Here is a 13,810-nt window from a genome sequence, read left to right on the forward strand (position 1 = left end):
TACCTGTAGGATACAGCACACACTACATGTACATGTACTGTCCATGCACCCAAACTGTAATGAGTTCCACAGCTTGGGAGGTCATATTTGTGTTGTGGACAATTTCACACCTCTATACACACTAACACTGTATAAACTCAAGCAGGTGCGGGAATCACAATATATGCATATATTAAATTAAACGGGCCGACAGGAAAACACATGCAGGAGGAATTATTCATGAAATAATAGAGGCAATGGGGAGAATGGGGAAAGGGTTGAGTAGTTGGTGTCACAATGAACAGCCTTCCAATCTGTTGCCACCTGCACACCTGAGTCAAAGGAACTCGTTCAATCAGTCTGCAGTTTTCCAAAATGTGTGTAGTGTATCAAACTTTTAAGAACATTATTGGAAGCGTACTGTAAGAACAGGTGCTCACTGCCTTGAGTGCGGTATGCCTACGTATGTACCGGTACATGCACATTTACATGTATGTACAGTATTTGAGGTCAGAGTACCACACTGCATGCACTGTGCATAGAGGTTTTTACGTGACATCACAGGACGGGCAAAATTTCATTTCAAGAAGCGTTACCATGTCCGTAGGGGAGTGTGCATTTTCGAATCTGGGTATTTCTATTGGTAATTTCACGTACGCAAGAATGTTACTTGAATGCAGGGGCGCATGCATGCGTTTCCATGCACATCTGAGTAAATTGAATGCCGACCGTCAAAAACCACCTAACTGAAAGTCCTGTATTGCGTACAGGGGGGGTACCGGTCGTGGGAAGAAAAGGTATAAAAGTACACTATAGATTGAATCTGTGTACGGCAAAAGAACCAGACAACTGGACAGATTGTACAATCATATCCCTCCCATGAAAATGGTCAGAGCCCCATTTTGGAGGATACAACCTTTTATGTGATTGTCATGCTAACCAAAAGACAGGTGAATACCATTCAAAATCACATGGAGTTCTGGCGGGTAACAAGATTTGTAAAGCAAGGTTTTTTCATGCTTAAGCAAATTTTGTGCCTGAGCAGCTCTATGAAATCGGCCCTGGGTGCCGGTACATGTACATATACTGTATGTTTAAATGTACATGTACACTGTACGGTAGCATGTCCAGTTTACATGATATACAAATATGTATTGGTGAGTCAGGGAAGTTTAACCAACATTTTCCTTCACTTGTTGACCTGGGGATTAAAGGAAAATCTTTTTTACACTTCAAAGGTGTCATACTTAAACAAACAAGATCGCTCATGGTAAATTCCTTTTCCTCCAATGGGCCATAGCTCATGAAATGAACGCTTTACCGGAGGAAGAGAGACTCAACTTCGGATAACGTACAATGTAGACGTTGCTGTGGAATTACACATAACAAGGCATATCCTGGGGAGGGGGACAGTTACACGTACAAATGTACATGTACGCATCTCTGAATATCACGCAAACGGCAGAGTGAAGAGTAATTCCTCGGTGTCTTGCAGATGCCTTGTTTTGTTGACAGACCCATTTTTTTCAATACAGGAATTCTGGCCAAGACACAAGCTCGCCAAACAACCTGACAAATTGAGCCAATCATAAGCTGAAACTTATGTACATTTTGGTCAATGCTCAATTGTAGTGGGCTAAGGTGTAGACTTGGGTTGGGGTGGTCATCTTTTGTGAGGGGTATGACTTTCATAGAGAAAATTAACCAGAAGTCTGCATGCTTCGCACTTTGGCTAGATATGTACATGTACCTGCATTTTTAGGCAAGTTTTCTGTCCTAACTCAACGAGGCGGCTGGCAAACATACCAGACCCTTCTCAGCAAAGACCCAATGTCATGAATGTGGAATCTGGACAGGAATTTCCGAAGACTTCCAATGCAAAGTCCACCTGATTTTGCGCTACACACAATATAAAGTACATGCACTGGTATGAAGGTGTCTTTAATTAAAAAAACAGAGAGAGAATTCAATTTGGCTTGTGCCTGCCGGAAAAAAATGAAGCCAGCTTTATGACCTGCCATACAATGTAAATGTACCGGTTCCTGCTCTTTTCAGAGCCAAGCATGTTCAGAAAGAGATATCCTTGCATGGCACTACAGCTAAATTGCATGTACCTGTGGTTTTGCAAGGCTTCATGATCTCTGGCAGGTATTGAACATGTCGTGCATCGTTTAGTACGCACTAGTTTGAATTATCAACTTGTTCAAACGTTTCACAGATTCTACAGCTCATGAACACTTTTTCGTAGGCATGACAGGGAAAGCAATAACGTTCACTTAGGCGTTTGTACTGTACTAAAAGGTTAGTACCATAAAGGCACTGCACTACATGTACATGTACACGCATGTTTGTCCTTTCTGACCTGTATTCCGCCCATGGCTGATGGTGTATGCAAGGCAGCATGTCCAGTCCATGGGTCCCCAGGGGGAGGTGCTCCCCTCACTGCCTCCCCACCCCCCCCAAAATATATATATCAAATAGGGGATTTGACAAAAAAGGGAGGGAATAAAAATCACCACTCTGCTTGAAACAACCTCAGAATCCACCCTCCCCCCGTTCCCTTAATGGCTTGAATACAAGTAGGTTTCCGATTTCGAGTGACCCCACCTGGACAAAAAAATCCCACTGATGCCCAGCACACCGCCTTTTAAGTCGACTGCCAGGCAGGCCTGTTTTACACGTACATCGGTGTAATAAATGTAATAGAGTCCCCGTTCTTCATGCCAGGACTGCAACTGATATGAACCTCATCGGAATGGGGTGCACTGGATGTCAGCACATAAAAGTACACGTAGTAGCGTTTGACACAAACTACGCGGACAGGTAGCGGCACAAGAACAACAACCCTGCCTGGATACGGTGTTGAGGAACTGCTATTTTTAGCACTGGGAAAACACTCTGCAGCAGGTCTCAGGATTTCCTGTCATGGACATGCAAACCTGAATGCCGTGGTATTTAGATGCACTGGCTCAGCAGTTTATATATTTTTTTTTTTTGTGCAGGTAGACTGTGCAGAAAGGTTAATGAACCAACAAGATACGCGTACGCATTGAAATTTGGTGCCCAGGAGTTGTAATTGTTTTTTCAATTTTACCATTTCTCAGCAGTAAATTCATGAAATCTGTGGCATTTCCTAGCACATTGGGGTTTTTCAGTCACTGTTATTTCTGCTTTGGTCTCTTTCCTTCATCTTTTCACTTTCCTTTTTTCAATAAAACTCCATTTTTACAGCAGAGGGCGAATAATCTCTCTTCCCCACCTTGCCTATGCCCGTAGAAACTACGCTCGGCTTTGGCCATTAACCCTAAACCCCTAAGGTATATGCAAAATCATATTGAAATCGGAGGATGTGGGACTGTTAGGGTTAAATAACACAAGTTGTTTTCATTAATCCATGAAGCTGGACTCGATGTACTGTGTGTACACATACCATATTCCTCCTGTCAGTCTGACTGCAGCATTACCATGACGACAGTCAGGTCGATGTAGTGATTCTTTTCTCCCCCCTACCTCTGCGGTCCGAGTTCCATTCCCAGCTTGATTCACAAGTGGATTGGAGTTTTCAGTCCCTACTTGATTCAGTGGGTTTTACCCAGAATATGTTTTTTCTTGTGGGGTTTTCCTCCCACCTCTATAACTGTAAATGCTTCTCACCTTCTCCTCTCTACAGATGTGGGCCGCTTGGCGGCTGCCTGAGCCGCCCTTGTAAGCTTTCCACTCAGGTTGTAAATCTGAGGGCCTCTATGGAAAGCAGTGCCGTTAACTGATCGGAGCCTACCCTCATTAATTAAAGATGACATACATAAAATCAAAACAAATCAACTACTTACCAGAGATCTGTGCATTGAAGGCCACGCCGACGGCACACTTGTCATTGGCGACAGCAGCAATTTCTCCTGCGCAGCGGGTGCCATGGCGATTGAGTGACTTCCCATCATCTTTGTGAACCTCCGGCATGGGGTCCGGATCATTGTTGTTGAGGTCCCAGCTGCCTTTGGCATTCTGGACAAGAAATAAAAACAATAACAAACCTCTAACAGACAGAAACGAAAGCACGTAATGAGCCAGTTTTTGTCACTAAAAGTTACATGTACAGTGTACATGTAGGCCAAACAAAAGAAAAAGTTGTGAAAATAGGTTGGGTGGGTGGTATCTTTTGTTTTGTTTTTTTAATCCTCGTGTCAAAAATTTTAGGATGGGTTTTTTTTTATATCAAAGTGATTTTAATGGTCTATGGTACATGTATATTTCATCCGCTGTTTTTTCCGCGGACTCGTAACTCCAGGATCGGTCTTGTCAAAGTTTGTATCCAAGTCAGAGCCTCTTTGAACAATTATACATTGGTGTTGCACTAACGTCTTGATGAGTTAATGTCCAAAAATTGTTTGAAAGCTCACTTCAAACCTGCGCGATAAGGCATGACACAATAACTCTGCATGCCCTGCAGAAATCTGGTCTGTTGACGGTCAGAAAGTGGAAAATGAAATTCGGCATACTCAACAAATAAGCGGAGATTACACACCTCTGAAATAGGCACGAGGGTCAGCAACAGTAAACAGTAATTTTTATTTCTTTTTCAATAGAAAGATTTAGGGTTGGCAGGATTTGCTACCGGTAGGTTGGGGCGGGTAACTGGACGCACAACTATTATTTGGTTGGGCCTTATTTGTAATTACCAGTTGTTAAACGATACCAAGTTTAAGGAGTACCGGTATCTAGAGAGGTAATGGCTACTAAAAGTAATCTAGACCATTTCATTTGTACTTTGGTTTTAATTTTAGTGCCAAACTACATGTACATCCATGTCTGTATCATTACAAGACTTTTTCACATCTTTCCATTTCACCCATATTTCTTTAATTTGCAGAGCATGGTATCTACTGTACCTGTAGGCCATAATTTATGCTGCCTTCTGGTTTATTTAAATGCCTAGCAAACTAGCAAATTTATTCAAAAAAATAACAATTTATATATCGTAATTGTCATTATTGGTACAGAAAAAACTTGGCTAAAAATACAGAGCTGAATGTACATCTACACGGGTGTATCACAAAAAAGGGAACAACTTATTAAAAAAACTCAATTTAGGGCAGACCATTCCCGCTGAATGACTGACTGTATTTCTGGTGATTATGCTTTCATATTGCTGCAAATAAATGCAGAAGTGCATGTGAATTTGTGCATGGCATTTGTGAGGGTTTGCGGCTGGAATGACGTTGCATGTATATTTACTTGTATGTACTGCCACACATATACGTCAAACAATCTTTCCGATCCAAATCCCAAGACGTGTAACCTACATGTGCATGTATTATGCAAAAACTGAAGGGCTTTTCTGGTTTCAGACAAGCAGAAGGTTACTATAGACTGTGTGTACTAGTTCTGTGATGAGTCTTGCGCTGACAAAAACTTGCCAACCACAAGGATGACTCATGTCTTAGTCACTCAGTGCAACTCAGAATGGAGGACTCACATAGTTGGCTAAAATGTCTTCATTTCTCCACTCCAGACCTGCAGGAAGATAATTACACAGAGACAAACTGATCAGAAGCATGAAACCATTAAAGATTCTGGCACATTTTCTCAAAGAAGAGAAGCAATTACTGAAGAGCCTGCAGGTACCTGTACATTTTTTTCAAAATAATTGGCAGCAAAATAGGTGTACAGTACTCTGTGTTGAGTTCAGCTGACAAATTCATAGCATGTGTCTAATGTTCGTTCCAGTGTGGGAGTGTGGTCGTTTGTACCGAGCTGCACAAGAATGTTTTCAATCCTCAGGAATTCTTGGCTCTCTCTGCTAATACACGGACAAAAGAGGTCTTCCGAATCTTGTTTTTGTCTGCATGTTTGGTTTCGGGCTTCAGCTTTGTCAATTTAATTCCCTGAATTGTGACCTTCAAGCTCAATCCAGACCTTTCCAACTGCTAAGGAAAATACCATGTACATGTACAATGTATGAAAAGCTAAAGTTTGGTTTTGGTACTTTCATTTGGATCCAACCTCACACATCTGTGATCCTGCCTAACAAATTGTGTCACAAGCTGCCACTGCCAATTTTGAGCGAAAAACTTTTAAGGGAACCTTGCATTTAAAATCAGACTTGGTCACACTTGGGGGTGACCACAATGACTATAAATTTAGAAATGAAGCTGAAGATACTGTACATGTGTACATACAAATTTGACATGTTCGACATAAGAAGAAAGATCCAGGCTTCGGTAAATCCTGTCAACACAAAATCCCACACATGCAACATACATGTACATGTACTGTACGTGCAGGGCATGTCTGTAAACAGAAGTAACGTGCCCTTTGGAACTGTCCAACCAAGCTGAATACCAGACAAGTCATGTGCAAAACATCTGAGGAGAGATGGTACAGTGCAGCTGGTTCAAGCTACCGGTACATCCAAGATGAGTTAGCATCTTTCAACACCAAGATTTCAGACAGCAACTTATGTACATATTGTAGCGCCGGCGGGTCCGGCCAGTGGGGGCGCCGGTCTGACCCGCATGGAGTTGGCTGGCTGCCCCCGCTGGTATGCGAACGGCCTGCGGTTTTCCCGCCTTGCGCCTGCGCAGTCCCTGCCGAGGGGCGCCATGTTTAGAGCTTGTCTGAAAAACACATTGTTGTGGACGCTACAGCAATAAAACAGAGATTTCGTGACCAGAACAGCCAGTTGCGGCTGTGTGAGAATCTATACTAGCGTCGAACCCTGATCCGTAGGACACGCTGAAATATTTACCTGACAACATGCACGTGATATCGTACATGCACCAGTATATGTATATTGGTGAAGGGAGTGCAAAAAACCTGTGTTGAAAAATCCTACATGTGCACTTCTACTCAGTCATATACTTGGGACACGCGCGCAAAAGTTGGGCTTACCATCGTCAATAACAGCAACCACCACTCCAGTGCCTGTTATGTTGTGATTCCAGACTTCAGTCACATTAATGTCCATACCCGGAGTTTTATGATTATGCTGCAAATAAAACGGATATAAACATGTATTTTGTTAGGAAAACCTTAATAACCTTGATCCTCTTGCATAATGGAAACTACATGTATGTGCCCCGAGCTAATGTGCACCCCCAAGCGGCGAAAGAAACACAGGTGGCTACAAGTGGGTTCTTGCATGCATTCTGCGTGTACGCAAAGACCATACAAGCCAGAATGCATGTAAATTACATGTAGTCACGCGTACTCGGCGTGCTCTGTGTCAAACGTGCATACGGTACATGTATACTTGCGCGCCTCATGGCACTCCCATGCGGTGAGTACCCAAAAAAATCCGCCTCTTTTGTTCCGCTCGGGGGGGATACAGTACTTATATGTACAGTGTCCATGTACATGTACCGGTATGTACCAAAAAACAAAAATCATGTACAAAAAAAAATCTGCATGATGAATACTGATGTACATGCAGCCAGTATTTACTGGTATCTTAAAGATTAACGTCCAATATTATTGTGTATTTTCTTTAAGTCATCAGAAAAACCCTCATTTCACTGCCTTTAGGGCGCACCAAAGCCAGCTTAAATACAGGTATCTTTGTGCATGCCTGTTGTGCAGTTCCATGTTATGGCATCAAACTACCAGTAACACAAACACAAAATTTGGCTTTGCATGTTTCCAAAATCAGCCCGGTTGGTTGAGGAAAGAATAAATTTAAATGCCTCTTATTTCTCTCATCTAGATTTTCGGCCGACCAATTCATTGTACTGATACTGAACATGTATAATGGTTTTGGGGCGGCCTGTCTATCATACACGTAATTCTCCAAAACCCTACACGTACAGAGATGCCAAAACATTTGAAGCCTCTTGAGTACCTCTTTGACAAATACAATTGAGAAATGTAGCATACCGGTAGTAGTAGTTTGCTACCATACATGTACAGGTGTACACGTATGTGTACACATGTGCATGTATGTGTGTGGGTGCACCAGTACGGTACATGTGCGTACTGTATGTACATGTACATTGTAGATTTAGTAGTTGGGGCCTGATACATGTAGGTTAGCCATACGGCAATTCCTCCAACAACAGATTGCCACTGGCCAGAGAAAACTTTTAATGGAATCAATGAACTGTGTCACAATTGTACACAAACTCTGTACACACACTCTGTACATGTATGTACAATGTACCAGTAGGTCTCACAGCAAAGGCTGGAGGTTGTTCATTTACAACTGCCACATTACATGTACAAAGCAGCTGTGAATACAAATTCAAAGCAGCTGGCACTGCCAACCATCCACAGCCTTTGTTTCTTAGTTTCTGTTTTTTTTCCATACATCTATCTTCATATGGTACAGTAAAGTATGGGAACATGTACCATGTACACCGTTAGAAAACATCAGAAAAGCGACCACTATAAAATTTCAGCAGAATTTTGAAGTCCTCGAAATTCCCAAATTTTGACATACTGGCCAGACTGGATGTCTTTCTTTTTTACATGTACATTCACCAACTGACCAGTGAAATAAGAAACATGTATTACACGATAAAACAGACAATGACAAACAGACATACATGTACCGCATGATTTGTGGGGTGTGAATGGTACATGTACAGTAGGCCTACCGGTACTTAAGGTACATTTACAAGTCGAAGCAGTCCCTCTGGACTGATTTCCTTCATTTCTAATACGTGAGTAGAGCAAATGTAAACGGCACCCAACAGAAACATGACTGTCTTGTCCCCAGAGTGCCGCACCACTTGCATGCATTACATGGCCCACAGGCAAGCCAACCATTGGCCTGGGCTACAGCAAGTAGGCTGCGCGGAGGCCCATCGCAGCATCTGTGACTGATTTCATCCTTCATGTACATGCACATGTGCTGGTAATTGGCAGGGAGTGAAAGCCACAGGGAAATTTTATAGCACGAGAATCAACACTGTAAAAGCCGTTGCCTATATTCCGAAAATTGCAGTACAGTGAATTATAAGTACATGTACCGGTACCATACTGGGTACTGTTGGACATTGGACATTTCAGAACACTTCTCCCTAATCCCCCAAAGGGTTGCTGGCCCTAACCTTCCCCATTCACACTATGGGACTTTGTGCACAGAGGCTGTTGGGCTTTGTTTTTCTGAGGTATGCCAAACCCAATGCAAAAGCCAGCTGTCTGGGCCTACCAGACCTATCCCCACTGAATTAAACACACTGTTTAATTCTGTGTGGTTGGGGAAGGTTTGGGTTAATGTGCCTTTACAGTATATTTGTCCCATGCAGAAAGCAGATGAACAAAACAAATCGTATCAAGCACAAAGCCTTCAGACAAACATTTGCCATCTGCCAAACCTGCAATAATTGCACATTCCATGGGGGTCTGGAGGCACTGTAGGTTTTCGACGACTACACTCTCATCTTCAAATCAGCCCCCTTCAAATTCTGGCCTACATGTATGATTCAAGCAAGCGACACCGTGTCTGTCAGCATCCCCTCTGAATGAATCAAACAACCCCCACCACAAACAATACCGGTCCCTCTTACCAAATGCCATTGCATGGGATATGAAGGATCCGTGAAATGTAAGCTACGCTTTGTCCGTCGCCGAATCTGCTGTTGGTGAAACCACTCCACGTCGGGATGCCTCCTCAACTTGTTCTCGGTCGCCTCTTGGATCCGTCTCAATTCTTGGTCGTCCGTACCATTCAGTGAGGCATTGTAGCTGGTGTGCACAAAGAGGTAGTGGTTAAGTAACTCGCCAACCTGGCCATCGTTAAGTAGGTCGACCTCTTTGGCTATCCGATGAGCATTCTCGTCGTAGTCTGTCCTATGGGCGGTCTTCCTATGGGGGGCGGTCCGGAATTTGACCGCCCATGACAGCGTGGCCTGCATGTCCGAGGCGGTGGTGGACTCGGTGTCATCTTGATTGGTGGCGTACTCCTGCCGGTGGATGTACATGCTATACAGGGGCAATGGGTACATGACCCAGAAGGCGATGAGAACTGGCAAGTGTAGGTGGCGCGTGACGACCTCCTGGCCTGAGGCCAGGGGGCATCTATCCATCAACATGGCTGTGAAGAAACTGACGTCCAAACGTCGAGTAGGTGCATCAACATGGAGCCTGCATACCCATGATGCCGAGGGCAACTTGGGTGCTTGATGCGCAGATGGGCTTGCACCGCTGTCCTTGCTTCTGAAGTTGTAGGAATACCCTCCTGGCTCATGTGCCCACACTCCTGTACGTTCAAGAGACAAAAAACAGAATCATCCACATGTTCCTGTATCATGTAAATTTCCACCATAACAATTCACACATGTTTATACATGTAATTACAAACCGGCACAGGCATCCTACTCAGATTATTCCACTGATCTCTACTGAAAGGTGAGCAAACCAACCCACCACCAGACACATGGGTATATACATGTACATGTCCTGTATTGTTCATTGAGGCCAAGCTCAAGTGTTTTGCCTTTCGCAGAAATTATGCATCTATAGCATTGGCACAGTTCAAGGGATTTTGTACAACGATAAAACTTGTGACGGTACTCCAGTACTAATTCGGTCGCGTGTGAAACGACGTTTTCAAAATGCTCCCATTTCAACATGAATCACTCTCCTGGACTGAAATTTCGACCGAATGTCCCTTAAATGAAACACTTCAATTCTTGCACATTAAAAATTTCTCCATCTCCTATTGGAGTAATTTCCAAATATCAGTTTTGTGAAATCCTTGTGAAAACCTACATGTACATGTACATACACCTTTAGAAATTCCTTGTGGAGACCTATTCAACCCCTTCTTCTGCGTCTCCACAAGGCACCATACATGTATTTCGAAATTTGTACTGGTAAGTTTAAACATGTTGAAGCAGTGAATCTGCTTGCCCTGACGAAGGTACCCAGTCAGCCAAAGTGTGGCAATAAGATAAATTAAGAGCACTGACTGTACATCGTTTTGTTAATATTCGGATCACAGTGCTACACAGCCCTTTCATGTTTCTTCGAAGCAGTGTGTACTTGGAATAATGATTGGGGTATACATCCTGTAACAGAAGTGTGTCGCTCAGTTAGCTTCGGATAAAATCAAGGGCTAATTGCTTTGTACTGGGGCATGTACCGTGTACGTGTACCCAACTGACCAATACACTTATACCGGTACATGTACATGTAGGTCCAATTAATGTTTCTGCAAGTACCACTCAGGCTTCCTGATGATGCCTGAGCATACAAATACTGTGCGATTTTTTTTTCTCAGAACCTTTTCTCAGAATTGATTTCAAAAGAGCAGATTCGGGATTCAAAATTTGAACATGAAAACATGCAAACTACATGTACATGTACACGTAATGTCCCCCCTTGATTGACATGTAAAAATCACTCAAACAGCGCCCTCACCTGTCTGGAAAGCTTGTTCAATTTGGAATGTTTGAAGAAGTGCACGTTACAGTTCTTTTCACTCCAAAAAGATTTGAAACAGATTTCACTCACTGAAAAAGAGTTTGAACACGTGCATAAAAATAATTCTAACAAAAATATGCTGTACCGTACATGTACATCATGTGTACACATTCAATTGTACATGTATCCTTTAAATGCTGGATTTGTATGGTTGCATGGTGAACACCGAGTACTGTATACATGTACATGCACACTGTACGCCTTGTACACGAACTCCCCCCTCCTCTCCCCCGCCCCCCCCATACCAATGTACATGTAGCACTTGAGTTACAGGTACCGAGTACCGGTACATGAACTACTGTATAAGTACATGTAGGTTATAGGTACCGGTACATGAACTACTGTATAAGTACATGTAGGTTATAGGTACCGGTACATGAACTACTGTATAAGTACATGTAGGTTATAGGTACCGGTACATGAACTACTGTAAAAGTACATGTAGGTTATAGGTACCGGTACATGAACTACTGTATAAGTACATGTAGGTTATAGGTACCGGTACATGAACTACTGTATAAGTACATGTAGGTTATAGGTACCGGTACATGAACTACTGTATAAGTACACATGTAGGTTATAGGTACCGGTACATGAACTACTGTATAAGTACATGTAGGTTATAGGTACCGGTACATGAACTACTGTATAAGTACACATGTAGGTTATAGGTACCGGTACATGAACTACTGTATAAGTACACATGTAGGTTATAGGTACCGGTACATGAACTACTGTATAAGTACATGTAGGTTATACATGTAAGTTCCGGTACACGTACATGGATTTACCCATGTGAATTCCCGGTCCAGAACACAGCTGCAGATTATCAACATGTTCCTCACATCATAGGGACCCAAATGGACCCGATCCGAAAAATCTGCATAACAATGTACATTATACAATGAAAGCCAAGGTCAGTTTTAGCAAAGCACAGAAAAGCGCCCTGTGCATTTCTACCACAACCCAAAGTTTGCACAGTCACAGCAGAGGTTTCTGAGGACGTAAATTTCATCCCACTAGTGTGTACACAACGTACTGCACAAGCTCACAACAGTCATGACAGTACGCAGTGGAACATCTGGTGTGATGTGCCATTTGCATTACATGTGTACATTTGTGAATATATGTTGAGCAGGATGCTCAGATGCACTGTTGCAAAACTGCTCTTGTAAAAGCAAAAACTGTGATTCAAAAAGTAAGTATTCAGTGTCAGTCCAAACTCCAAAGTCCAGAAACTTTATGAACTGCATGTGTACGGTACATGTACGGAAGCGGTACAAAGAATCTATTTCTAGAACTCTTTGTGAATATGTACCGATACAATGCACATTGTAACTGTCGGTAAATAAAGAGGCTACACGTAGGTGTACTGTACATGTACAGTACATACACATGTACCGGTAAGCCTACATATTTTATGTCACATGTACATGTACTGTACATATACACATACAGAAACTACACGTGTACATGTACATCATGTACACGGTAGTTGTTTTTCAGGCTATCAACAAAGCCCCTCAATCAGTGTCAATGGCAGTGAGATTACAAAACCAATACGGGTACATGTAAACACAAAGGCACATGTACATGTACATACATGTGCATGTACACATTGTACATCTGCATGTACATGTACATACAGTACATGTATGTATACATGTACATGTGCACTGTACATGTACTGGCACATGTGTACACCTGTCTTTTGTTTTGGATGAGCACAGTGCTACTGTTACGCCCCAACTATAGTGTCTGTCCAAACCATAGCTGAGACAGTCCCAACTGTAGTGCTGCAGTTGGGCTGGCTCAACTATTGTTGACCAATTTCTGTAGAAAATTTCTCATTCTTGTCCAAGTTATACATGTCGCACTTGACACAATTCGTCTAAAATATGGCACTTCATCTATGACATGACATTGTAAACAATATGACTTTGGCACATGCTGGGCACATGCACGCTGACCTCTGTGCTGTAGATGGGCCGGCCCAGCTGTAGCACTCTAGCATAGTTGGGACGGTCCCAACCATAGTTAAGTTGGGACTGACGCTGTAGTTGCACAGGTACCGGTAAGTTTCCATATATACCGGTACACATGTACACGTATGTGGGTTTAGCATGTGAAATGCGCAGTAAGGGGGTGTCAGGCCAGGAAATCACACACACATAACCAGTGCACCTGGTACTCATGGTACTTGTGCGTACATAATACCTGTACATATTGTAACAGCCCAAAGCCTGCTCAAGCCATGTAATCAAACATTTTACAGCAACACTTCAGATGGCAGAAGGAGTTTACACTTACAGTTACACCAATTGGTACACATACATGTACATGTTACACATGGTATATACATGTACAGTGTACATGTACCATGTACATACATGAAGGGCAAATTTCCAGT

General features: G+C 42.8%; 2 protein-coding genes across 2 annotated transcripts in view; both read right to left on the reverse strand.

Annotated features, from left to right (window-relative positions):
- LOC110980542 (proprotein convertase subtilisin/kexin type 7-like) overlaps positions 1-10,197 on the reverse strand; it is a 31,885-nt gene extending 21,688 nt beyond the window's left edge. Inside the window, exons 1-4 of the mRNA XM_087141938.1 lie at positions 9,483-10,197; positions 6,868-6,964; positions 5,453-5,490; positions 3,810-3,981 (exon numbers count right to left, since the gene is read on the reverse strand). Coding sequence (XP_086998064.1) covers positions 3,810-3,981; positions 5,453-5,490; positions 6,868-6,964; positions 9,483-10,007 — 832 coding nt within the window. The 5' untranslated portion in view covers positions 10,008-10,197. The remainder of the gene's footprint in view (positions 1-3,809; positions 3,982-5,452; positions 5,491-6,867; positions 6,965-9,482) is intronic.
- Positions 10,159-13,810, reverse strand: part of LOC110980505 (gamma-aminobutyric acid type B receptor subunit 1-like) — a 36,586-nt gene continuing 32,934 nt past the window's right edge. Inside the window, exon 12 of the mRNA XM_087142463.1 lies at positions 10,159-10,174. Within this exon, the coding sequence (XP_086998589.1) occupies positions 10,159-10,174 (16 nt within the window). The remainder of the gene's footprint in view (positions 10,175-13,810) is intronic.

The sequence above is a fragment of the Acanthaster planci genome, linkage group LG10, assembly GCF_054643075.1.
Source record: "Acanthaster planci isolate LZ-2023a linkage group LG10, COTS_SCS, whole genome shotgun sequence".
NCBI classification, from domain to species: Eukaryota; Metazoa; Echinodermata; class Asteroidea; order Valvatida; family Acanthasteridae; genus Acanthaster; species Acanthaster planci.